The following is a 26,079-nucleotide window of genomic DNA, read 5'->3' as shown; positions in this document are numbered from 1 at the left end:
TATTTGCGTATACGTTTCTCTTGCGAATGACTTCAAGAATCGGGCCCTAGGCCATTAACTTGATGCGCATACCAATCGATACGGTATAAACTAGATCTGGGGCTCGATTCTTGAATTCATTCGCAAGAAAACGTATGCGCAAATACCCGCTCTAACAGAAAAGTTGCAAGTTTATTGGTTAAAAGCCATACGATAGCCAATAAATTTTCAACTTTTCTGTAAGAACAGAATTTGCGAATACGTTTCTCTTGCAAATGAATTCAAGAATCGAGCCCCTGACTCGTAAATATCTGCGCCGTAAAAAAATTATTAAATTTAAAATATTAAAATAACGTATTAAAATTTTTTTTAGCTTTTACATTAATAGTATGTATTTAATTTACTGATTACATAACTCTTTCTGTATTTTATTATTGCTTTAACAGACAATATAAAATAATTATAGAGTGTACAAAATAAGACACACAAATATCGATTAAATAATGTATTAACAAAATAATTAACAAAATTATATTGATAAAATTGATTGAAAAATTCAATATATAATTGTAAACATTATATGATTATAGAAAATGTAAGTTACAATTAAAATTATTCTTGTAAATGATATATGGTCTGTTCTTTCTAGCTGCACTGTTGCACCGGTGCAATAAGTTAAAGTAAGACAAGTATATTTTTTCTCATTCTAACTTATTGCACCAGTGCAGCTAGAAAGAACAGACCAATAGGCTACGATCCATTTGACGCTACAAATGCTTCGAAGCGTTTGATTGACCAATCGAAACAAAGATTTTTACGAATTGGCCAATCAAAGAATGCTTCGAAACGTTTGTAGCGTCAAGTGGACCGTAGCCAGTTATCATGAGTTTCATTTTTCTTAAAATAATAAAAACACATAACAGATTGATTGGAGACATAATTGGATAATACAGTTGTTCTTATTCAAAAACTAAAAGTAAACAAAGAGATGTGGAGAATCGGGTATAAATTTAATATTTATTTCTTTCTCAATTACGATATACCCTATACCTACATATAATTTATTGTTTTGTAAAAATGTTATTTATAAAATGAATAATTTTTATTGAATCTTTCAGTTGAGGGCGTTAATTAAACTTTGGCGGTGTTGGAGTTAGTCTCGTTTATGCATTTTTCTTATCAAAATGCACATTTTGATGTTATTATATGATAACTGGTCCCAGATGATTTTGACATTTCTTCGCATGTCTTAGATTGTTTGAATATATATACCCACACACACACACACACGCGCACGCACGCACACACACACACACATCCTGATAACCATTTCTGCTGTGACAAATGTTGGTAACAGATTCTGTTGCCAAAAAGGCGACAAATGAGAAACATATCTTGTCATTCCAAACACTGTTAGTAGATATTTAGCAAATATTTAACAACGTCTGTCATCAGAATATATGACAAAATAATAGTGAACTGTGAGCAGATTTATTGAAAGTATTGATGACAGATTGACAACAAACACCAAAGTGCAAACAATATCAACAAATTGCCTGTAGAAATGCAATAACATTTGTGTGTCAAAGTACGCGACAGATTGATACCAGAAATGCAGATCTGTCAAAATGTCAAATTGGCAATAAAAAGTGCGGCACCGATAGGCGGCCTACTCTCTCGGGAGTAAAATGCAATCAACTTGTTACATAAAAACCATTCGCAGCGCGACTAAGGTAAGCAAAAATTACCTTTCTTCGCTGCGCCTGCGGAGGAGTCCGATGTGGCGATCGCCACATTATACTTTTATGATACAGAACTGATAGTATACTCATTTTTTTGGAGTGACATTTAACTACAAGAAATTTAATGAAATTAATTGCACCTAGAATAGATGATATACCTGCGATATAAAGGGAGGAAATAGATAGGTCAATTGAGACCCCCCTATAGGAAATATTAAATGCTAAGGAGAGAATGGAGTAAATTATTCAATGTGTTCCTACTTATGAATTAATAAATCTTCCCAGGAGACTGCTTACATCGATTCTCTTACATCAAAATAAAATTACTGTGAAAATGAAAAATTCAACAAATCTGTCGCCAATCTGTCGTCATTTATGAATACAGATCTGCTGCATATTTGGCGCAAATCTGCTGTGAGTTTACGTTGCAACATCTGTTCTCAATTTGCTGCGTGAATTTTGTCATTGTATTGCTAATGACAGATCTGCTCTGGTGTTGCACCCAATTTGATATCAGAATTTGATAACAATTTTTGCTTGCAATTGGGACGCACTCGAGGACACAGTAGGCCATGGTTTTGGCAGCCTGATTCTGCAAGAAATTTTTAGCAGTCTGCTGACAATTTGGCAGTAAATGGTTAACTGGATATATATATATATATATATATTCGTTGTTTAATATTAAAATATATCCTTTCGAAATTCGTCCATTTCATATGCAACCTATAACTCTTCTTTGCCCAGTATCTTCCAAGTCTAAAAAGTATAATTTTCTAAAATATACATTTTTGTTATAATTTTTCAACCATATAAAATTGAGATGTAGACAATAAACAACATTCGCATGAAATAGTTAATAATAGCGTTATATATAGGATTCGATGTTTTCGATGTACAAAGCTTTTGGTAAAAAAAATACTAATTATAATGAAGGAATAAACATTAATAATAAGCAATATATTAATGGAAAAATAATGATATAAGCTACTAAATTTTAATTTGACAGATTGATAATATATTTTATATGAATATATAATTATCTTTATATCTCGTTTATTCTAAATAAATATAAAGTAAGTTTATATATGAAATCATATTAACAAAAAATAAACTTTTCCAGAAATGAAAGTATGACTTGCAGAATCTATAATCTCTCAGAATCAACAATCTTATGATCGTATTAAGATATTTAATATTATTAGTCAATTAGTTAGACTTACAAAATAGTTTAGATGATTACTTGAATGGAAGTTTTAATTGTGGTTAGAATGTGGGTGAGTTCAAGTTAGGGCTGCCTGGTGTTGACGAAGGCGTTGATGGAGTACCTGGTGGCGATGTCTCCAATGGGCAAACCAAATTGCCGAAATCCATTTCGTTTTTACTCTTCTTGCGTTTCAGTGTGAATTGAGATTTCTTTGGTACCTGATTAAAATTGAATAATTATTTTATTTAAAAGGTAATGATATATTAATATTGTATTATGAAATAGATGTGTGATAATTACAAGATTGTAACTTTTTTATCTTACTAGACACTACAAACGCGCGTTTCGTGCGTACTATTTAATTTTTTATTTTTTACTTCTTGAAAATAAACTAAAATGATAATTGTATAAATAACCATCTATACAAATTTGACAGCTCAAAATATAATCACAATGACAGTTATTCTCGCAATACGAAATAAGCGCAGCGAGAAAACCAATCAGCATCGCGGAAAAGAGGCTTCATTACATGCTTTTTTTAAAGATAGGATTATTGGTTTGTGATAACAAATAAATAAAACGCACCTTTAGTCTAGCAGTAAGCGTAAGTGGAACAAATCCGAGAGTATTCTCCATTTCTCGTTTTTGTTGAACCACCTCTCTGCCGAGAATCTGATTAAAATGTGTCGTGAGATGTCTACGAAGTAGAGTCTTTGTCGGTGGAATGCTGAGCAACGTGGCGAGCAGCTCGGAAGTAAATCGATCTTCGTGGATCATCAGACCACCGTGAACACCGGAGCCACGCATATTCGGCGCATACTCTGCGAGATCTACCACCCGTAGCCACTCCATCACACGATGGTTCGTCCAGAGAGTTACGTTCGTACCGTCGGCACCATTCCCGTTCACGGACCTTCTCTCGAGATTATCAAACTCGAAGTTTAAATCTCGTAGAACCTACACGATTTATACATCTCATTTCGAATATTGACTCTAAATTTATGATCTATATATCACGTAGAATCTATATATAAGAACTTATATAATCATTATAATGTAAAATACCTGAATTCCACGTCTTAAACTAGCGGCGTGTAACTGTGCAGTCACTCCGAGATTTAAAAGGTCTTCTGTTGTCAATCTATGTAAAACTCTGCCATCAATCTTGGCGTTGTGGAAGGCTTCCTTGTGCTGCGGCAGTCCGATATCGTCTAGCCACCGTAATACAGTTGCATTATCCATCTGGGAGATATCAGAGAGGATCTTTACTTTCAGATTTTTTCAAGTAACTCGATAAAGTTATAGACCGCAACCTTTTGAGAACCGAGAAATCCAATGCCATTACTTCGTTCTGATTCGATAGCATAAAGCAGCTTTTTCCTATGCAGAGTGTTTTTTATGTCCAATTCTTTTTCTAGTTGAACCTGCGTGGCGTCAAGCAATTTCGATCCGGTAGCACCCCAACGTCTCAATTCAGTAGCGTAGCATTCTAGACCAAGACGAGCTAACCAATCACGGATTTCCTCCATACTGAGTTCTACGAGCGGTTTCGGTGGTAATAATTCCACTTGCGGGTTCGCTTCACTGATCATAATTTTCGCTTCTTCCGCTACGATAATATTTATTGATATAATTCAACATATATAACTTTATATATGATAAATAATGATATATATCGATCCTTTGCGATATTGTATAAAAGTAAATTCGACAGAATTTTTTATAAAAATTTTATCAGCGCAAAATTTTATCAGTCCTGAAAATTCCTTATCAAAGCAATATATGATTACAATCAGTAATTATAAATTATACTTTAATTCTATAAAATTCCACAAAAGTGATCAATTACAAAATTAAAATAAGAAAAAAGCACTTTCAATATTTACATATTTATGAAAATTAATTCGTACCATAAAAGTTAAAGAAATGTATTAAGTAATGACAACGCTTAAATATACATGCGCATCAGTTATGAGTAATATGTAGTTTGTAAGCGAATTATTTTTCAATTAATTGCAACAACATGCTGTTACTCGAATCGATTAATTATTGAGATAGCATGTTCATCGTTAAAAACAAATTTAAATGTGACACTGCATGCTTAGATAAAGATCAATTGGAACCTAGAATAGGAGCGGACAGACATCTCGCAGAGACTCCCCTAACAGCCAAGGGTATCGTCGTATGCGCTCCCGAGACTAAATTTGGAACCTTACCAAATACAACGCCTTTCTTGGATGTTGGTGGCCTAGGAAGACTACTATATTGACCCGTATGTCTGCTGAATCTTTCGCCCTGCAAATATAAAATTTTATCGTGATACACATAATACACATGCAGTAACAGAATTAATATGTTAAATATTAAAATATGTACACTAACATTCGATAAAGGACTTGTATTGCGCAGTGACAGGTTTTCGTGTTCCAAACTAGCTTGTCTGAGTTTCATTTCAGACAAGGAGGTAAGAAGCTCCAACTTTTGTGTTTCTAAAGCGCTTCTCGATAAAACTTCCTGTAAGATAAATAAGACGTTAAAACAAGTTTTAAATTATATAAAATAACGAGATAAAATAATTTTACCTTCTGTAATACTTCCTCCATTTGTCTCAAAGCATCCCTTTTTTCTTGAAGTAAGCTCTCCAATTCTTGGATCTTATTTGATTGTGCATCGACTTGTTCGGATAAAACTGATACTTCCATATGCAATGCTCCACGTTCACTTTCTAATTTTCTCAATCGTTCCTAAAAAACAAATCAATAAAAAACAGTTATTAATATTTTGTTGAAAAATTCCGTTATTTTGAAATACAAAAAATATAACAAATGTTTTATTATTAAAATAAAAGGATTGAGGAAGAATTGGCATTTATGGTATCACTTATGGTAGTCAAAAATTTTATTAAAAGTTCTATACACATTATACCTCAGTTTTGCTATGATAATTATTTATGCACATATTGCTTCCGCAATGAAATTGTTGCAATGAGCAATAATGGTGTAGTTTATTCTTCTCATGATTGATCAGATCGCTATGAGACATAGCTCTCTGATCGCGGTCCACTCTACTGCGGAATCTGCGTCGCCTTCTGTCCAAAGAACCAGCGCACCTTCCCGTCGAGCTTACTGGCAGAGATGTCGTACTGTTTGTTCTGCTACCTGCGTGTATTTTTCGCTCCTTCGCGAACATCAAATCTTGTTGCGTATCACAGATATGCGGATAATGAGCGACGCTTCTCGCGTGCTCTTTAACGGCATGTGCGAGCTCACTAGAAATACTGTCAATTTGTAAGATCTTTTTAGAGTTTATTAAAGATATTTATATTTATATCTGTCAAGTGACAATATAAAAGTTAAAGTGTTACACAAACAGTGACCTTGAACACGGCATCGCATTGCAGAAAGACGGGAAACTTTCCAGATGCGTAGTCGATGCCGGGCAGATATTAGCCATACCACTGGATACTGCACATATATTAGGCATACTCCCTTGAAGCGCTATCATCTTAGCATAGCCGAGTAAGCAGGCCTACAACGATGTTATCAATATTTCACGATGAAAGATATTTCACTTGTATTTTATACAATTCCACTAATTACTATGTGTAAATATGATATACAAAGTGATTTCTAACGTAAGTACAAACAATTGAAGAGAATATTTTTCGAGTTATTTTAGGGAAAAAAAAATGCAATAAATATATATTTTAAACTCGTTTTCAAAATATAAGATATCAAAATTAAGAAAAAGAATATAAAATTTTCGAAAATGTGGAAATTGCTGAGATATATTAAAAAATGTGCATATTCAGAATATTTTCCATTAGTGAAATTGAAATCCACTTTCTGGATTGTTACATGACATTTTAAAATTTGATGACAAATAAAAACAGAACAATTTAGGATATATTTGTGTGTAGAATCTTTTTTTCTTAAAATAAGTTAAGAAATATTCTTTTCAATTTTTGTATTACTTGTATACCTTGCTTATTACTTTGTATAGCGACTCGCATATAAATCAGAATTTACGTTTCTTCATTTTAAAATTAATTTCTTTATCTCAAGTCTACCTGACACAAACATTCCTGTGATCGATAGGCTGTCTGGCACGCGACCGTCGATTCAGACAGATTCGCTCTGATATCCTGCTGATAATCTTCAACGTACTCGTCACCCATGTCGGAGTTGGTCGATGTGCCTGACGAGTCGTAACCCTCTGAGGGCGTCCATCGACTGTTCCAACGCTTTATAGTCGACGCCGTGTCCGATGAGTCCGACTGCAAACCTGAATTTAGATACGTTTGAAACTTTTTTAACCCACGCGCACGAGGGGTTCAAGAGGTTTCTTTCACGTTTGACGATGTTGCGGTCTTTTTTTTAAGAATGTAATGCGGCTGATCTATATATTTTCCATCATCGGAACATTTTCAACGGGTATTTACAAAGATTAAAACAATAATCGAACTCACGTTACTCGTACTTCAAGTACAAGTCAATGAACGTGTGTGCTTTCGACGCGGTCAACTGCGGTCGGCGCGCTCCCGCGGTTAAGGCAATCTATTTTGAGCGTACCATATATTCGGGCCATCAAAAGCATGATTTCGGTGCACTGGCCAGCTAGCCAGCTACACGATTTTAGTACCGAAATGCGATGAGTCTTGCAAACTCGTTATCAGACGTCTGCCAACTTTATATCGCGCCATTTAATTAAAATCGCTCGAGTGTCATGGTTGTGCTTTCGCGAAAGTCGTAAATCATTGCTTTTCAATTAAATTTTCTCGACTAAATTTTTGATTGACAATACAAAATTTATATACTCAAGGCATGTATTTCTGATTCAAGTAATATAATTAATAGACGATTAGTTTCGATTTAATCGTGTATAATTGTCATTGTAATCATTCGATTTTTGATGGAAAAAGGGTTAAAGAGAAACCTTTCGCTTGTCCTTTATCTTCTTCTTCCATTATGGGAGCGAGATCCTTTCGTTCTTCAACGATACCGTCACTCCAGACATTCTCCATGACAAGTTTTTTTCACTTTGCAACATTCACTAAATTATTACGTTTGTTTTTTAATTGAGCTCAGCATGAAACACATTACAGTCTCATGTCTGGTTCGGTAAGAGATGTATTAATATCAAGAAACTTAAAAAAAAATTCACATTTCTATCGTAAACTTTCTCTCACAAGATCACCGTTATAATAGATGTCAGATATGTAATGATGTTGCCAAACTCTGTTCACTGTATAAAATACATTCAGGTTTCTGATATCGGCGTTTACACACAATCGAACGTTATCTCGATGAAGTGCACTCTCGCGCTACCGATCACGGCATCGTCTTCGCCGAAACTAAAATTAACGCCATGAAATCCTTGGAGAAGATCGGGAGGGAGCATGTAAAAGAGAAAGAGAGGCAATTTATAAATAGATTAATATGTCCTCTCTTCTCGTTACCTATTAAGATCCCTTAGATTATTTTCATCTCTAGCTATTGAAGCTTCAGAAATAAAGTTTTCAACATTAAATCATATAAGACGTTTAAAAATGTTATCTTTGTCTAAAATTATTATTAGATCTCTCTCTTGTTGTTACTTATCAATTTTAAAGATAATTATCTAATCGCATGTAGTACATAAAAATTATTATCAATTATATATTGTTTACTTACCTCTTAGGCGAGAGACAAATTCTACTAATAATTTTATATTTACATAATAAACACATAGCTACAAAAGTGATAGTAATTACATACCTCACCGAAGCTGACGTAAAAATCTGTAATATTTGTAACATTATAGTTAATTACTGACGCTAAATTGTGAGATTCATTTAATTGATGTTACCTAAAAGACATTAATTAATTTCAAAGAACCAAAATAATACGACTGGTATACAAAAATGTTAATTTTAACAATAATTCAAGATTTATAATTAATGGTAGATCCTGCAATACATTGATCATCAGGTTCAGAGAAAACCGGAAATGGATTCTTAAATAACGATCGATTTCAACCGCCATCGGTCAACGTACATCGCGTCAGTGATTACAGTCTAACGATTACAATTAAAGTTAGACGTCCGGATGTACGCGCGAACATACGTGACCGATGTACGGCGCGGCGGCGATTAAATACGCGTGCGAACACGTGCGTACCGGATGCGAACGTGCGGCGGATGCCAGACGTGTTTTTCGCACGCCAACGTTCAAGCTAGTCGTGAAACGCGTTCTTGTTTTCGAAACGTGTCGCATTTTGGAAAAGGATCCTTCGCTGATCGGTCAGATGCATAAGTTTAACGGGACAGAGATTTGATCGCTATTTGGCTTACCGGTTGCATCCATGACAGCAGGATGTTCTGGGTGACGCCATCAGGCGGCGGAGGTGGCATCGGTGCGCTCTTTATCGCAGTCACGAGATTCCTGGTCGCCTCTTTTACCGAATTCTTCCACTCCATGTTACTCTCGGTCGAATTTTCGGCACAAGCACCTACAAATATACTTGCAATATAATGATCGTATGCAGAGAACGACCAATGTCAATTGAGGAGGCTCAATATGAGGATTAATAACCTTATAAGATTTATAATCCTAATTTACTAAGCTTTAAACGTGTATCTGAATTGAACATTACAAATTGTAGACTTATGCCTGATTCTTAGAGTACATATTTTTATAAATAGCATAAAACAAAATTGCTCATATCTTTCCAATTTTTTCCGTGTTAACGTATTACAAAATAACAGGTACTTATCTATTCGTAGATAATATACATAAATAACATATACAAATTTGATATACCCATAAATTACATTTGTACCAGAAATAATGTCATCCATTTGTAGCAATGCGGCTTCCAACATCTTGCTAGCCTCGTTCGAGCTCTTTGCCAGGAATGTCGATTCGCCTGCCTGTGCTGTCGTCCCGTTTCTTTCTTCACCTTTGCCCATCACTTAATACTGTAAAAGAAAAATATTATTCTTTTCAGACAAACTTTTTGGTGGTTTTTTCCAATATATAGCAAATTCTTTTCTAAAAATTAAAATCTTACAATCAAAATAATGCAAAAACTTACTGATGCATATAATATTCTGGATAATAAATGCAATTAATGAGATGTGGTGCACTAGTCAGGATACAATTACGTGACATAGTTACATACTTTAGAACTACCTTGTAGTCCTAAAGTATGTAGATGAGAGAAATGATGGATTTTAAATTACATTTATTTTTTTAATATCATTTTTATAATTACCTAAAAAAAACTCTTTCTCAATTTTATCAATATGTTTCAATCTAAAAAAATTTCAGTGATATGTAACTAAAGATTACTATTTATTTTGAGGAAAATTAATTCAAGTAATTTTCAACTGCATTTTATTATTCATTGTTTCTGGATTTGTTTATAGCAAAATATCTACATTATAACAAAGATGATATATTTGGTAAAAATGATATTGTTACTTAATTTTTGTTATTAAATTTTTCTAAGAGGCTTAAACTTAAAAACAGTAGATGATTGTGTAATAAATATAGGGATAAAGATATTTGTTAAAATAAATTATAACAAAACATAGTTTTTTGTTCTAAATTATTTTTACATGTGTTCTCAAACATTTTAGACATTTTTTAAACACTAACAATAAAGTAAATTCTGAACTCACTTTTGTTTTAAATTTGTCACTTGCAACTACTTACAAACTTGATGGAAAATTTGAACGAAAAGAAAATTAAATTGTATGTTACATTTATCCTCAAATTGGTCATCTCAATCGTAAATAAAAACTCAACAAATCGATATAAGTATATTGTATAAGTATATCGTAAATAAAAAAAGTGATATATTGTTTACATTGAAGTCAGGTTCCTCGAGGAATATGCAATTAACATATGCAAAATGAACATTCTTATCAGCGATAAGGCATATAAATTTGATGCTCGATCGCGAAAAAAATCTAAAGAGAAGAATTCGATATCTGCGAAGCAAAGAGAGATAGATAGATAGATAGATAGATAGATAGAGAGAGAGAGAGGGAGGGAGGGAGAGAGAGAGGGAGAGAGAGGGAGGGAGAGAGAGAGAGAGAGAGAGAGAGAGAGGAGAGAGAGAGAGAGAGAGAGAGAGAGAGAGAGAGAGAGAGAGAGAGAGAGAGAGAGAGAGAGAGAGAGAGAGAGAAATGTCACGGGGCGATTACTCCGATCTTACCATAGCACCTCATAATAAGAAAATCATCGAGAAATCCACCAGTTTGTAGTTAATAAAACAATGACAAACGCACGAGAAGATAACATGCAAATGACGATCAACAGGTACCAAAGAACAACGCCCAGCACTGCCACCACACATACTCTGTCACTGAAGTTTTCTTTCTTTCTTTCTTTCTCTCTCTCTCTCACTGTCTCGTTTACTCCGTTCACAAGCACAGCTGCACCAAGTGTAAATAAATAACAAATTTTCTCTACAAATTATCCAGGTATCTTCTTGGTATCTCATTTGTAAATTAATACTTGGTTAAATGTATCCAAATATCAATATCTGTTGAAAACAGATGTTGCAAAGTGTCTGGTGTTTGCTTGTCAGAATTTCATCGTCAGCAGACTGTCAGTAAAAATATAATAACAGATTAAAACAAACAAGATAGAATCTCATTTCATAACACGTTCCATTTAAATAATCACAAAATGATAGATTTTATTTGGTTTTTGCTGATAATCCGCTGTCGGCATGACAGAACGTTACAATGACGGAACATTGGCAGAGCTGATCTGTTGCAATATTCGGTTCAGATCTGTCGACAAATCACTGAACACTGTTGACATCTTGTTTACTGTATTTACGCTATGTTATTAAATAAACATAGCATATATATTTCATCAATGTTAATGTGATTATATATACGAAGTAAATGAAAAAAGGAGTTTATCATTTTTCTGCGATTGCGAGTTCGCTTGTTTATCGCGATCTTCCCTCGAGGATCTAAGGCTGTAACGCGTGGATCGCGACGTGGGGATGCGAAATGGATATGTGATGTCTCAGAAATGCAGATTACCTGTTCAGTCGGGAATCGTCAACATACGGATGTTGGCCGCAAATTCGATAAACATCGATGAACGCACTGGGAAATATAGGAATTCGTATGAGCGAGGGTATCGGTTCGCGCTGATGTGGTTGCGACAGCTATAAACGACAACCTTCGTCTCCTGCGAGAGGCATAACGGAATTTCGTCGCGAGTCTCGAAAGTAAAGTCAACAAATAATGCAGTTGCACGCAGCGAGGTGGCCCGTGAATCGGAGATGAAGTGAGGTGAGGTTAGATCGGGAGTCGCACGCGAAACACCTGAAACGGTCCGTTTCCACGGTGGAAGTGGAACGGTGGAAGGAGAGTAGTTGGAGTTGGAGAGGAGATAATTAGCCGCTGATTATCGCAGGTCAAAATTCACGTAGGTAGGTAGGTAGGTTAGGTTAGATTAGGTTAGGTTAGGGATTGTGGCGTGGAACCGCGGAAACGAAGTTGCCATCCGTGGCTATGCGTAAACACGCGTGTAAATACGCCATACGTTTGACAGCCGACAGGTCAGCGGAGCGGAGTTGAAACACGCGCGCGGTACCAACCTCGGATGGCGCGGAGGTTATGTTGACACGCGCGCGCTCGCATAATCTTGACCGCGAGATTGGTTCTCGTGGTTCTTAGTGCGTCAAGTTTGCCGAGGTTCCTCGCGCGTTGACGGTGCGTGTCCCGGGGTTCGCGCGCCGTCGATGACGTCGGGATCGATCGGTTAGCGGAGGCGATGACTGGTGATGACTCCAGGTTGGCAGCAGTGCTGATATTGGCGAGCGAGACAAGTGCCGTACGGACCAAACGCTTCGCGCTTCCGTTACATTTTATTTGTGTGTGGTGTGGCCGTGCTGTGCGCGGGGAGGAAACGGAAGAGGGAGGGGGGGAGGGAGAGAGAGAGAGAGAGAGAGAGGAGAGAAAAGAAAAAAGTGTCAAGATGCATGCGCCGCAGCGCTCGTGAGTTGGTTAGGCGGCGCGCGAGGACGAGTAAAATTCTGCCGTGGCACCGAGGAAGGTGCACCCGCGGTTTCCCCGCCCCTCTCCCCCTCCGCATGGAATGTGAGTAAGTGGCCCGCCGCAAAACTGAGAGAGCGAGAGAGGTATCCCGCGTTCGCCCTCTCTCCCCCCACCCTCTTCTCTCTTTACTCCCTACTTCTATTCGTTACCCCTGTGCCAATCTTTTTTTTTCTCTCGCCTCTTTTGCCGCTGTCGCGCGTGCGATTGCCAGAGACTTTCCGCGGAAAAGCTGCGAAAACTACGTCACGAGTGACGGATTCGGTCGAAACTGGGACAAAGTGCAGTGTACTCTGGCATTGCGCTTTACCACCAGGTGTTTCTATGCCGTAATCTTCCCAGGATTGGGTAACACTCGTGCCGTTGCACCTTGCTCTCTCGGGACAGTCCAGAGCCGCGTATTCGCGTTTCACGTTCTCTCTCTTTCTCTCTCTCTTTCGCGTGCGAATCCGCGGCGCACCACACACCACACACACGCGCGCGCACACACACACACACACACACACACACACGCGCGCGTGCGCGCGCACGCACACGCATACAGGCTGACAGCGCCTGACGGACGGATATACAGAGCTGACAGGTAAAGGTGCCATCGGGCGCGCGACGGCGCGAGATGCGAGCAGACTCGAGCAGCTCGTCGCGCCTAACGTCACGGTGATATACACCATATACACGGTGAGACTCTCCTCTCTCTTTCTCCTTCTCTCTTTCACGCGCGATAAAGTCTCGCAATTCGCAATATTGCAACGAGAGATCTGTTTCTCCTGCGTTGCGAAACGCGACGTGTTCGCAAACGTGGTGACTACCAACGACGGGTTAACGCTATGTAGGGCACGACGATATCGGGTCGAGTGGTCCGATCGCGCGCGCGACACTCTCCCGTTTGCTCGGCTCTCGACGAAATATGGAACGCGAAGAGCGTCAGATGATCGATCTTTGCTCGCGATTCTCTCATGCCAAGATCGCGTCTTCTTGAACGTTACTAAATGACTTTGTCAATCTATTTAAACGGCTGTTGCGGTTATATTTAAATAAATGGGCGCGACGGTGATCGTGCTTTCCTTTTCACGTTCGAAACTGTCGGAGCTGCCGAGTGAATTCTACGAGTAGCTGCTTACAAGTTGCTGCTCGTCGAGAGTAAGCTCGACTAATCCAAGTACTTACTGTCGTCGTAGGTTAGATGACGGACTCAAGATAGTCCTTCCACCTGGTAACATGTCAGATGGGGTTGACGGTGGTGGTGGGGAAAACGAGGTAGACTCTCATTCCTCTTCGCAAGCCGAGGGTGGAGACTCTTCTAATCACAGAGAGGAAGAGGCGTTAGATCCCGATAACGAGGCGGCTCTCAATACCAATTACGACAGTAGCGATGGAGCTGTTCCTGTGTTTAGGTGAGTGACATTTGGTATTGTGACATTTGCAATTAACTTACTATACTTATGTTGCTTGCATTTCTTGAATATATATCTTTATTTAATTCCACAGATGTGATAGATGTGACAATTATGAAACTATAAACAAGACAGCTTTCTCCGCTCATCAAGATCAATGTCTGGCGAGCGGCGAAGCTGGAGAGAGCACTGAAGGCATAGAAGGGGCAGAAAATGATGGGGATGGGGAGGAGGGCCATTCGGGGATCAGGTCTCACAGAAAGATGTTTGAATGTGATGTCTGTAACATGAAATTCTCAAATGGAGCTAATATGAGACGACACAAGGTGAGTACCAAAAATTATACAATGGAAATACTCGTGATGATATGTGTTACACATTTAATTGATAAATGTAAAAGTATACAGAATCTTTACAGGTATAAATAATTCCGCAAATAAATAATTCTATCGAATCATAACCTAAACCATGATTCCTTGTATTGAAGGTATACATTTATCTGTGAACGTTTGACCTTATGCATCTTTCTTTCATCTTTTAGATGAGGCATACTGGTGTGAAACCATACGAATGTCGGGTATGTCAGAAGAGATTCTTTCGGAAGGACCATCTCGCAGAACACTTTACAACGCATTCAAAAACTTTGCCATACCATTGCCCGATATGTAACCGAGGTTTCCAAAGACAGATCGCGATGCGCGCTCACTTTCAGAACGAGCATGTCGGTCAGCACGATATGGTCAAGTCGTGCCCCCTTTGCAATTATCGTGCAGCGACCATGAAATGCCTTAGGTTGCACTTCTTTAATAGGTAAGGTGAATACTGTTGTCGTTAATTGTCAATTAAGATAGATGAATCCTTGCTTCTTCATTATTTGATATATATTGTTTATTCTTTGTAGACATGGAATAGATTTAGATAATCCAGGACCAAATAGCTCTACGTCCATAATGAATAGTTGCACGTCTGGGGAAGCAATGCCTTCGGCACCTCTGTCCGACAGTGGAGACAGCACTGGCAATCGTTCGACAGACAATGCTACGCCTCCAATGCATTTTCTTACGCCCCACGTGGAGATATCCATTCCTTACCCTGAACAAGCTGCCAACCAACGAAACCCAAGTCCTGCCCCATTGAACGGAGACAGTCCCAATAGTCCACAGAGCGCCGATAGCAATAGCAACGCGCCAAGCAGTAGTCATCATCAGTTATCAATTAATAGCAGTACCATTCATAGGTGAGGATATAAACAAATTGTGAAACTTATTGATATTTATTACAATAATCAATTGTTCAAAATTGTTACAGAATTGTTATTCTCGATTGAATTATTTATTTTACTAATCAAATCGAAATTTTATTAAAAATTATCATTGGTCTTAGCACTTTTATCTTAGCTAATTTCGTTTTGACTGATGAATAAATTACGTATATTTTAATTAAGAATTCCAGCATTAGCTTAGACATTAATTGCGTTCCAAATAATACAAATTACTAATTAGATTTTTTTACATTTTTCATAGGAACGTAGGTGGAGGCGATGAAGCCATTACACCTTCGATCTCCTTGATACCTATTAAGCAGGAGCCAAACAGCAACGGTATGGACGACAACGGGGCGACGTCGAGCAATCTACCGTTGCCATCGCTGATCAAAGTGTCACCGTTAAAGTCGCTGCTGCGCGATGATTTGCGCCGTAAGCTCTCCACTAATTCCACCAATAATAACAATAACAGTAGTAACAACAGTGGTTGTGGTGGCGGCGGCGGCGGCGTTAATTCTAATCCACACTCGAGGGGCGAGCCACCCACCTCGACCAGGCCAGATCCTCGCACGAGCGGCCTTCAGTGCACCCACTGTCGTATCACGTTTCCGGATCAGACGTTGTACTTCCTCCACAAAGGTTGTCACAGCGAGAGTAATCCGTGGAAGTGCAATATTTGCGGGGAGCAGTGTTGTAATCTGTACCAGTTCAACTCGCATTTACTGAGCAAGAGTCATCAGTAGCTGAGAGAAGAAAGCAGAGAGAACCTGTGGTTCGAAATTCGTCTTTCCTCTTTCCGTTTCTTTTATTTCTTTTCTTTTTCTTCGTTGAACGAAACAAAACGGCAGGAGATTCGATACGTATGCCGTACGTACATACGTACATACGTATGTTCAGTGTTCATTAGCATCAAGGTATAAATTTTCTGCGACGTGCTTAGACATACTTTTCGCTAAAAATATTTTCAAGAAATAAAAGAATGCGCTCGCTGGAATACGATGGCGAGTCAATCTAATTGTAAATGATTCTTAAGAATTCGAAAGAAGGTATGTCTGCTCCCTCAGAAAATAATGTACAAAGCGCGACAAATTGTGCCTTTCCTTTAAAAAGAAAGAAAAGGGGGAAAAACGCGAAAAAAATTGCCAACACACACTCGTCCATCATGCTGTTATATTGTACGAATTATCCGTCCATAGAGCTTTATCGAGATATTCCGAGCTCTATCATTAGTCTTATTTTAGTAAAATAAGTATGAAAAAGCAACGGGGCATGTTGCAAATTGCCCTGTCAATAATTGCGCGCGCGCGCGCGTGTGTGTATGTGTGTGTGCACGCATACATACACATATAGAGCTATGTCGTACTTTTATCACAAAAAAGTACAACATTAAATTTCAAGTAAATAGATAGACTATTTAGTTGACGCTGTGCGATTTGGGTTGAAATAAACGCGACGCCACGGATATAGTTTATTGGAAGTCTATTTTACATAGGGGAGAGAGAGAGAGAAAGAGAGAGTGAGGAGAGGGGGGAGAAAAAGCGTATTTATTAAAGTTTACTTACACATCCGTAACGTGTCAGTGCCTGTCCGCTCAGTTCGTGATTTTCCATCAGTGTCAGTGATGATAAGTATTATTTTTTTGAATGGACATGTTCACACATGCATGTCCAGCACAGTATTGTGACCGGCACTCTCAATCTCAGTTTAGTATCTGTTCAGTAACATTGTGTTCATCGTCAATGATATTTTTACTTTTTCACGGACGGATAACGACAGTTAGTATTTATCTGTGGTTCATTCAATATCAAATCATTTTTTAGGATCAGGTTGTGAATTTGGATGCAAATAGAATATTATATCTATCGCGTAATTTTTTATATTAACCGGATGACCTTTTTGGTGTCTATTTTACCGTAAAGTTATATGATAAATAATATTCTATTTGCATTTAAATTTAAGACTTAATTTTAAAAAATTTGCTTGACATGGAAAGACTATTGTAAATTAAAAAAAATTTTTTGATAGAAATTTTCTTTTATCTTTAATTAATTCTTTGTGCAAAGTAACAAACTCTTTTTTTCATTCAACCTTCTCTTTTTTCCATTCTTGCATTAATTTCCTTTTTTTCGTCTTATTTTCTTTATTGTTATCGTCCAAACTTATAACAACTATTGCTAACTGGTCATCCGTAAAATGAGCCATTTGGCAATCCCTGACATCAAACTAATCAAATTGCACGGATATGTCATTAAAACGTCATGGATGTCACTAACAAGGTACTGATACGGTATTAACACGTTACGGGTATGGGTAAATTGATCTTAATTGTTCCAAAATTAGATCGTATAAAAAACAAAAAACTGCATATACAAAGTAAAGAAAGAAAAAGAAAGTATACATGTGCAGATTTAAATTTGAAAGTGGATATATGTGCATAAAATTTATATAGCATAAAAGCATAAAAGCCACATCGCAAATAATCGAAGGTTATCTTTTAGTGACCGCGCAATTTAAATTTCTACACTGTGAAGTGATTCTGTTGAGACGTTGTGTGTACAAATTCGGAAGAATCCGAAGCGTCGCGTTCATCGAAAGCACATTAGCGCGGCGATATATCTCGTATTGATTCATGTGGATACCGTTGGATCGCGACGCGATTTGTCGGTAGTGACGTGGTTATTTCGGAAGATATTGCCGCGCGAGTTCTATCTTCTTTCTCTTTTAGATAGGGACGTTGTATCGCACCAGTGATAAGCCGGTGCAAAACCATGAAGCGAGAATGTACAGGACACAAAAGTTAGCCAGGCGTGCGTTATTAATTATTAATACGACCAGGGAGCAAGTTCGAGAGGTGTGACCTTTTGCCAAAGGCTCGTACATACCAGGGGCAGGTATCTTGATGTCCGTTCACTTTCGCCGAGGTCATTTCTCTCTGCCTTTCTCACCTTTGATCCGCGATAAATATTTTATATATAAATATTTGTACAGAAAAAAGATATTAGAGGAGAGAGAGAAAAATATGAAAAGAGGGAAGAAAATTGAAATAGCATATATATGTATACACGTAGAGTCACGTACATATAAACAGACACACACAGATATATGTATACACAGATATTATATAAATAAAAAAAAATATATTAGATATATGTGCCGTCTCGCGCAATGAGACGGAGAGATACACATACACGCGGACACTGCTGTAAATGGTTGTAGTTATTTAAATAATTATTCTGTATATCGCGTAGTATTTAATACGATTATAATTATTTATTAAATCTAAGTAATTTATTATTGCTTTGCATTCCAAGAGAATCGGAGATCACGGGACTATACGATTAAATAAGCGAATGTCTTAAGCGTTAACGGTGCTTTTCTAACAGAATCGCGTAATATAATTTACACAACTGGCGATTCATGTATAAAAAAAGCAAGAAGAGGCGGAAAGGGAAAAAGAAACAATGAATATTGCGAGATTCGGATCGGATAGATCTCGTACGTAAAACGAATGCAACGTACGAATTATTACTATCTTCGATCGACACAACATATTTAAGAGCTGTCGCGAAACTACCACTATTTTGTACGCAGGGCACGTATGTTCATTATTAGGGACACGTTCGTCATTCGCACTTTCGATCCTTATTATTAAAGCATCATTGACGTACAAATCTTTTTAGATACCTTTACAAAAAAAAAAAAGATATACGCGCTTGTCGTACTTTCGTGCAGCTCCTCGGGGCGGAACCGTGAACATAAAAGTGCCTGATTGGGAATAATTCATCGGAGGATAAAAGAAAGTTGCGTGTATTCATGCGAAGAAAGGGACGAAAGAGCCTTCGATCGAAGAAAGAAAAAGAAAGAGAGAGAACGAAAGGTGTGATTTAAAAATACAGATATACAGGACGCACGAGCGTGTGTTAACCCGTGTTCACCATATGTGCTTACCGCTTTAGCGTATATAGCAATGCCTTTACACTGTGATCACGTTTACAAAGAAAATAGTCTTAAAGCTAGAAGATAGACGTAAAGGTATGTATCTTATGGCAAACGAGAGTACGACAAGCACAGCCTTGAGTGTAAGACAGGCGTTTAGACACCCACGACAAACTATTCACACCTACCTTATTGTCTCCCCTCTCCCTTAGATTTCCCTTTCCCTCACCTACTTTCCCACAATTAATTTATACATACGAATAAAGAATATATTTAAATCGATAAGAATAAAAAAATATTGTTGATGTTACTACGGTGTAATGGGTACAATCTAAATACATGAATATTATGTATATAAGGAATAGAACGAAGAATTTTTATCGTACATGTCTTATTCTTTTTTTCTGGCTTACCATTTTCCGATTTTATCAAGAGAATCCAATCTTTGAACGCGCACGTGATAACACGTGCAAGTTTGCGATAACCATTTGCACGTTTACTTCATCATTGATTTTGGTAACAGTGTAGTGCGTAATGTTTTTCAATATTAACATCGAAATTGTACGTGATAAAATCTATTGATTCACATCTCTTCGTCTATTGAAGCGACATCGCATTTACGTATGATGTTCCAGTATTAGTAGCTATTGTATGTTATTTGTTTTGTAATATTGATATCGTCAGCAAAAATATCGAAAGGTAGTTTTCTAGTTACAAATTATTTAAGATAAAATATTTTCTATGAAAATCAAAATTCAAAATATTCAAAACTGAATTGCTTGCACTTTTGAAAGAAAAAACAATTTTTAGAAGCTATTTGAAATAAGTTTTTCTTAAAAATTAGAATTGCTTGCACTTTAAAGAAGCAAGCGTTTGAAAGAAGCAAGGTGTAAATAATTTTCTAGAAAGTTACACTAAGCTATTTAATATATGTAAACGATTTTGTATCAAAATTAAGATTCAAGTAAACCAAAACTACATAATAAAAATATATAAATATCTTTCTAGTTACAAGTTATTTAAAATTAAGCTTTAGAATAATATTTAACAATGAATAACAAAATTTTATATTTAATTAAACAAAACAGCAATTAGATTAAAAGTTTATAAGAATTTTTTCATATCCTTATATATTAAAGAAAAGTTGGTTTCAATATAAATCACATTCCATTTAAATCTGAACACCCTATATATATTTCACATACGTGTCATTTACTAAACATCACAGTTCCGTGCGTTCAATTCAGAAAAGAAATATGACTATTCATTACGTAATATACATTATAATCTTATTTTTTATTGCGTTACCATGTGTGTATGAATACAGAAGCGCTTTATATTACAGTGTTCGTTATTAAAGCTATCAAAAGAAAGAAGAGAGAACTAAATAGAATCCGGGCATAAGATCATGTCATTCGTAGCTCGATTCGCGTTCGAGCTGCGGGACGTAGCAGATGACGGTTTTACTAATTTGCTAGAGGAAAATAAACAAAGGGAGGAAGAGTGAAGTCGCACCTAATTCGATTCGGCCGAATAAAACGACAAACAAATTCCAATTTATTCATATTACTGCACTATCTCTCTCTCTCTCTCTCTCTCTCTCTCTCTCTTTCCTTCTTTCTTTCTTGTACACATTATTTTTAGATCAATGATGCTAAATAATTACCTGTTTAGAATTTTCTAATTTCTAAATATTGTACCGTCTAATATAATCATCTAGATATCGTAGTTTTGTTCACAATATTTTGTTAATTAAAAAGAATGTGAAAATTTCTTTCCGAGACATAAAATCAAGTTGTAAATAATAGATTATTCAGATTAAACGGAGCTATAATTTAATTTGTTGTCTTGTTCTATAGGAAATGTAGAAATTACTTGATGAAGATTTATTTGATCTAAATGCATTTAAAGGATCAATTATATTACGATGTAATTGAATATAATTAGCAATTTTTTCGTTTCCTCATTCGTAACTGCAACATGCACGGAAAGAGAAAGAGAGAGAGATAGGGGGAAGGGGAGATAATAAATATTTAGTCTAACTAAATATTTTAGTCAATCACGACCAACTTGGCGCATTCGTCCAAAGTGTGAGTATTCAATTGTTTGGTTGTCGTAATGAATTACACTACATTACACTTAACAATATTGAATTATAAAGTAAACGCAGTTTGTCCTAATACTTGGCTCACGTTCATCCGAACGTACTGAATCTTTTGTTACATATGGATGAATTGAAGACAATCGACAAAATCTGATTCTGTAAGATCGTGCCTTCAATTTTGACACAATTCTTTTCACGGAATGAACTACAATATATATGTGTGTGTGTAACTTTTGTTGAAAATTTTTCCTTCATGCGAGGGGAACTCAAAAGCTTATTCGCGAAAGCGCGAATTCAATATTAAATCCTTATTAAAGCTCATCGAGAAAATCTTCGCAGAAGAAGCGTCGGTTCCTTAGTTCGTTTTTTCAAGCAAAATGATTTCATTGCAAACTTGTGAAAAGACGTGGCGCAAAAATTCCAGGTAACATAAGCAGGAATCTTTCGATTAATCGGCACCCTGACTTGTTTTGTGACTGAGAATAGTTTCAATGTTACGTTGAATTCGCGCGATCTGCGATTGCTTGCTTCTCGTCGGCGTCGACGTGGTCCTCCCCTCTTCGATGTACAAGTTGCCGGCCGCCGCCTCCGGCCAGCCAACCGCCGCCGCCACCACTGTTGCTGCCGCCGCCGTCGTCGTCGTCGTTGTTGTCGTCGTCGTCGTCGTTGTCGTCGCCACCACCACTACCGGAATCTCTCGTTTCCGGTCTGCAAGCAAAGTAAACGAATCCTCACCGAGCCTGTCGGTCAAGTGCGAACGAAGGGAGAAGAGGTTTCACGTTTCGAAATTAGCGCGATTTTCGTTGCTCAGTTTGAAATCATACTTGTACTGGAGAATTGAAACATTTTCCGTTTGGTTGTGTAATTTTAAAGAGAATTAAAAAAAGATTCTTTATAAAATAAATTCTTTCTTTATTAGATCTCTATTCTAGAAAAAAAGATTTTTCTTTATGTGTGTCTAATTTCAAGTTTTCCTTTTTATATATGTATAACAAGAATTTTTTTTATACGCTATAAGAATTCTTTTTGAATTTATTTCAAACAGATTGCTAATTTATAAAGAATTTCAAAAGGTAAATATTTTTCAATGTTTATTATGATCACACCTCTGTGTTACTTAGGAAGTTATTTCACATTTCTCTGTTATTTGATTTGAGAAAGAAAAATTGCCGCGCCACATTAATTCTATATTTAATACTATTTGGAAATTTGTATTAATTTAAGTATACGATGAATTATATAATAAATAGGCAATAAAGAACGGAAACATGTCAAACCAGTCAAACATGAGAAGAATATCTTTGTAGTATATATATTATATATATACTGAAACCCCGCGTTAGTCAACTCCGTGTTAGTAGAAACTATTCCCTTCTATAACCTTTCAATATCCACTCGGTGCAGATGAGTAGCATAAGGGCGATAGCAATGCAATCGTATAGTAATTTTCGTAGTTATGTGTTCATGTAAATTAAGATTTGTGCAAGGTTGTGATCTAATCAATTCATTTTAAAAATGACTAATATTTTAGAAAAACAAAAACAAATATGTTTAACATGAAAATAAAATTTGCAATCAAAGGTGAATTTTGTCTAACAATGTTTTATATATATGTATAAATTTTAAATACCTTTTTTAGTTTCATAAATTAAGTGCCGAATACATTTAGTCTTGAAGCATAATCATAAACTGGTTAGATGATAATGTCACTACGTCTCTGAATTTCACGGAGTGGGACTGAAACCCAGCAACAGATCATCCCGCGTTAGTAGACTAGAGCTCCCCTTACGAAAAAAACACTAAAAATAACACTTAAAAAAATACTCAAGTTGAGTATAATTTGGGACAAGGGGTAAACTCTCAATTTAGTGTAAACACTCAACTTGAGTGTTCGCTCTTTAATTTATTTTTAATTAGAGTGTTATTACTCTCAACTTGAATGTTCACCATCTAATTGAGTGTTAATTTCAATGTTAATCCTAAATTTAAGAATAACACTGAAATTAACACTCAATTAGATGGCAAACATCCAAGTTGAAAGTAATACTCAAATTAATAACACTGAAATTAACACTCAATTAGATGGCAAACATCCAAGTTGAAAGTAATACTCAAATTAATACTCAAAGCCAGCTGAACACTCTATAGTTGAATGTTTATTTTAGATATTCGTTTTGTGTCCATTTCTACCAATGCAGATTAATTTTAATCTCGGTTGAACTTGCTTTTCTTGCTTTTGTTTTTATTTAACATTTTCTAATCCAATGTTTGAGAGTGCACACTCAATATTAAATGTATACCTTCAACCGAGAGATGTTGAGTGTACGTTTCAGTGTTCACACTTTATATTGGAAGTATACTCATTTATTGAGTGTCATATCCAAATGTTGAGAGTATACTTTCAAATATTCAATATTTAAATCCAAACTTTGATACGAACACTCAATCATTGGGTGTACACACTCAATGTTCGAGTATAAACACTCAATCTTTAGCGTAAATACTCAAGATTTGAGCGTATACACCTAAATTTGGGAGTAAACTCCTAAAATCTAGTATTAACACTCAATTTTGAGTGTAAACTCTCAAAATTAGAGTGTTTTTTCCGTAAGGGTCCGAACAGTAATCAGATATATATATTATATATATATATATAGAGGAGAAGGTGGTAATTAATATGGCCACCTATTTATATTATATTTTATACAATAACTTTGTTAATATGATTCCATAAGTAATTACTAGAATTCATCAGCTAATAACGGAAATAATATGAGTGGCCATTATTGTCTTCAGTGGCCGTAATACTACCTTTTCCTCTATCAAATATATAATTAAATTATATATATATATGTATATATATATATATATATATATATATATATGTGTGTGTGTGTGTATGTATATACATATATAATTTGATTTTTCGTCATCAAATCTAATTTGATCTACACGCTTGTAACTTTAATTACTGAAGTATTTTGGTGAGATTAAAATGATTTGTCGATTACCGCTCATTCGGGAGTCTTGAAAAACACGAAATCATTTAAAGTGCGATCCTCGCGGCGTGACCCAAAAAAACGGACGTGCGCACGCATCGTATTTCGAGAGCACCGTGTACATTGCGTTAGGCTTCCGGTAGCTGCCGGTCCACATATAAATACAACTTCCGAGGCGTGGGAGCGCAATGAAATATTCCGGCTGGGAAAAAGATCTCGCGCGCGCCCGTCTTGCTTTCCGGTTGAGAGAACGCGCGTATATTGACGCGTTGCTGCTAAAATTGGCGACGGATTGATTTTCGGATGCTCACGCTCGCGCGCCACTCACGCGCGTCAAACTCGAAAGCGAAAGTGTAACAAGACGGCAAATTCGCAATGATTTCGAGAAAGACCCTCGCGAATCGGTACGATCCTGTACCAGGGTGTGGAGTAACAGTGTCCTACGCTCTTACAAATCGCAGCGTGATGGAAAATTCCGACAGCGATGATTCTATGGCGATTCTACAGTAGCAAAGTCTTGACGGTGTCGTTAACATATATCGCGATATTATATTTTTCACTTTTTTTGTATCATATTCTTTCTTTATTTTCAAGTTTTTTAACTCTCTCAGCTCTCTTCTACTTACGCATTAGCGTGTATATCATAATAATCAAAAAATTAAATATTGACACCTATATATATGTTGTTCGAGACTTTATATATAGTAGCATTAATGCTGTGTCACCTCACCTCTTGTGTATCTTTGTACATGTTCTTATATATATTCTTATACTCCTGTAGTCACTGATGCACAATAAATAAAATAAAATAAAATAATGAAGTAAAAAAATATTTCTTTCAATTAGCAATGCAAACTTTTTAAACAATTTTTCAATAAGTAACGTCTTTTATTAATATTTACACATTTTTTTTCTTATATATAAAATATTCTAAATAAGAAAATAAATAAAAAATCTAAAAACAACAATCTTGTGAAATATTTTGAATAACAATTATTTGATTTCAAAGTAAATATCAGGTTATGACATGCACAATTTTGGATGTTCTTGTCAAGGTCATATCAAAATCACTATAAATTTTTTAAATAAAATTATCACATTTATTATTATTCTTTTTGCAGCATATATGCAAGGAGTGAGACATACGAGCCAAAAAGGCGAAGTTGCAAATGTTATTTTTTGCTACCTGTGTATTGAAAGTGGTCCTTTTTTCATTTGTCAATTCACACTTCGAGGGAGCGTCCCAGATGCGCACAGTAATAAACGGACACAGCAGGCTGAGTGAAACGGACACAGACCAAATGCGCACGGACCAAACGGACACAGTAGCCAACAGATTTACCACATGGATTGCGACTTTTCGGGCACCTCTACCGACGCGTGGGTGCGGG

At 36.4% G+C, this 26,079-nt stretch overlaps 4 protein-coding genes across 14 annotated transcripts in view; 1 reads left to right on the top strand and 3 right to left on the bottom strand.

Moving 5' to 3' along the window:
* Window positions 1-977: 977 nt before the first annotated feature.
* LOC105833372 (liprin-beta-2) lies at window positions 978-7,995 on the bottom strand. Of its 4 annotated transcripts, none has more exons than XM_012675074.3 (12): window positions 7,861-7,995; window positions 6,995-7,209; window positions 6,302-6,453; window positions 5,851-6,202; window positions 5,508-5,669; window positions 5,308-5,439; window positions 5,049-5,220; window positions 4,239-4,534; window positions 3,991-4,188; window positions 3,511-3,882; window positions 2,942-3,143; window positions 978-2,477 (listed from the first exon to the last, which is right to left on the bottom strand). In XM_012675074.3, exons 1-11 carry the CDS (start codon window positions 7,946-7,948, stop codon window positions 2,985-2,987), a joined length of 2,298 nt encoding a protein of 765 aa, XP_012530528.1. In that variant the 5' UTR covers window positions 7,949-7,995; the 3' UTR covers window positions 978-2,477; window positions 2,942-2,984. The 4 variants fall into 4 exon arrangements, with proteins under 4 accessions (XP_012530528.1, XP_012530529.1, XP_012530530.1 ...); XM_012675075.3 differs by having other exon boundaries at window positions 3,047-3,143; XM_012675076.3 differs by having other exon boundaries at window positions 3,991-4,167.
* LOC105833374 lies at window positions 7,964-12,110 on the bottom strand. Its single transcript, XM_012675088.3, has 4 exons — window positions 11,972-12,110; window positions 9,745-9,883; window positions 9,257-9,414; window positions 7,964-8,300 (listed from the first exon to the last, which is right to left on the bottom strand). Exons 2-4 carry the CDS (start codon window positions 9,872-9,874, stop codon window positions 8,256-8,258), a joined length of 333 nt encoding a protein of 110 aa, XP_012530542.2. The 5' UTR covers window positions 9,875-9,883; window positions 11,972-12,110; the 3' UTR covers window positions 7,964-8,255.
* Window positions 12,111-12,279: 169 nt separating this feature from the next.
* On the top strand, window positions 12,280-19,970 carry LOC105833373 (zinc finger protein ztf-16). 8 transcript variants are annotated; one of them, XM_036283753.1, is made up of 7 exons: window positions 12,405-12,495; window positions 12,731-13,040; window positions 14,170-14,385; window positions 14,480-14,711; window positions 14,927-15,195; window positions 15,287-15,622; window positions 15,909-16,392. In XM_036283753.1, the coding sequence occupies exons 2-7, from the start codon at window positions 12,919-12,921 to the stop codon at window positions 16,390-16,392; spliced, it is 1,659 nt and encodes a 552-aa protein (XP_036139646.1). In that variant the 5' UTR covers window positions 12,405-12,495; window positions 12,731-12,918. The 8 variants fall into 8 exon arrangements, with proteins under 8 accessions (XP_012530541.1, XP_036139646.1, XP_036139647.1 ...); XM_036283754.1 differs by lacking the exon at window positions 12,405-12,495 and adding an exon at window positions 13,566-13,820 and having other exon boundaries at window positions 12,535-13,036; XM_012675087.2 differs by lacking the exons at window positions 12,405-12,495; window positions 12,731-13,040 and adding an exon at window positions 12,280-12,366.
* Window positions 19,971-20,676: 706 nt separating this feature from the next.
* Window positions 20,677-26,079, bottom strand: part of LOC105833376 (tumor necrosis factor receptor superfamily member wengen) — a 37,212-nt gene continuing 31,809 nt past the window's right edge. The window contains exon 5 of the mRNA XM_012675090.3: window positions 20,677-22,397. Coding sequence (XP_012530544.1) covers window positions 22,138-22,397 — 260 coding nt within the window. The 3' untranslated portion in view covers window positions 20,677-22,137. The remainder of the gene's footprint in view (window positions 22,398-26,079) is intronic.

Source organism: Monomorium pharaonis, chromosome 3, assembly GCF_013373865.1.
Source record: "Monomorium pharaonis isolate MP-MQ-018 chromosome 3, ASM1337386v2, whole genome shotgun sequence".
Lineage (NCBI taxonomy): Eukaryota > Metazoa > Arthropoda > Insecta > Hymenoptera > Formicidae > Monomorium > Monomorium pharaonis.
Note: the sequence above shows the minus strand (reverse complement) of the source record. Positions and strands in the feature narration are given on the sequence as shown.

Coding starts and splice junctions, on each gene's coding strand:
- LOC105833372 (XM_012675074.3), bottom strand. CDS start 7,948: ATGGAGAATGTCTGGAGTGACGGTATCGTTGAAGAACGAAAGGATCTC. Junction 6,203..6,301: donor AATGCGATGCCGTGTTCAAG/GTCACTGTTTGT, acceptor ACAAATTGACAG/TATTTCTAGTGAGCTCGCAC. Junction 3,144..3,510: donor CGCTTACTGCTAGACTAAAG/GTGCGTTTTATT, acceptor AATTTTAATCAG/GTACCAAAGAAATCTCAATT.
- LOC105833374 (XM_012675088.3), bottom strand. CDS start 9,874: ATGGGCAAAGGTGAAGAAAGAAACGGGACGACAGCACAGGCAGGCGAA. Junction 9,415..9,744: donor AATGGATGACATTATTTCTG/GTACAAATGTAA, acceptor GTATATTTGTAG/GTGCTTGTGCCGAAAATTCG. Junction 8,301..9,256: donor TGCTGTCATGGATGCAACCG/GTAAGCCAAATA, acceptor ATCTTCTCCAAG/GATTTCATGGCGTTAATTTT.
- LOC105833373 (XM_028190970.2), top strand. CDS start 12,919: ATGCGCCGCAGCGCTCGTGAGTTGGTTAGGCGGCGCGCGAGGACGAGT. Junction 14,712..14,926: donor CTAATATGAGACGACACAAG/GTGAGTACCAAA, acceptor TTCATCTTTTAG/ATGAGGCATACTGGTGTGAA. Junction 15,196..15,286: donor AGGTTGCACTTCTTTAATAG/GTAAGGTGAATA, acceptor TATTCTTTGTAG/ACATGGAATAGATTTAGATA.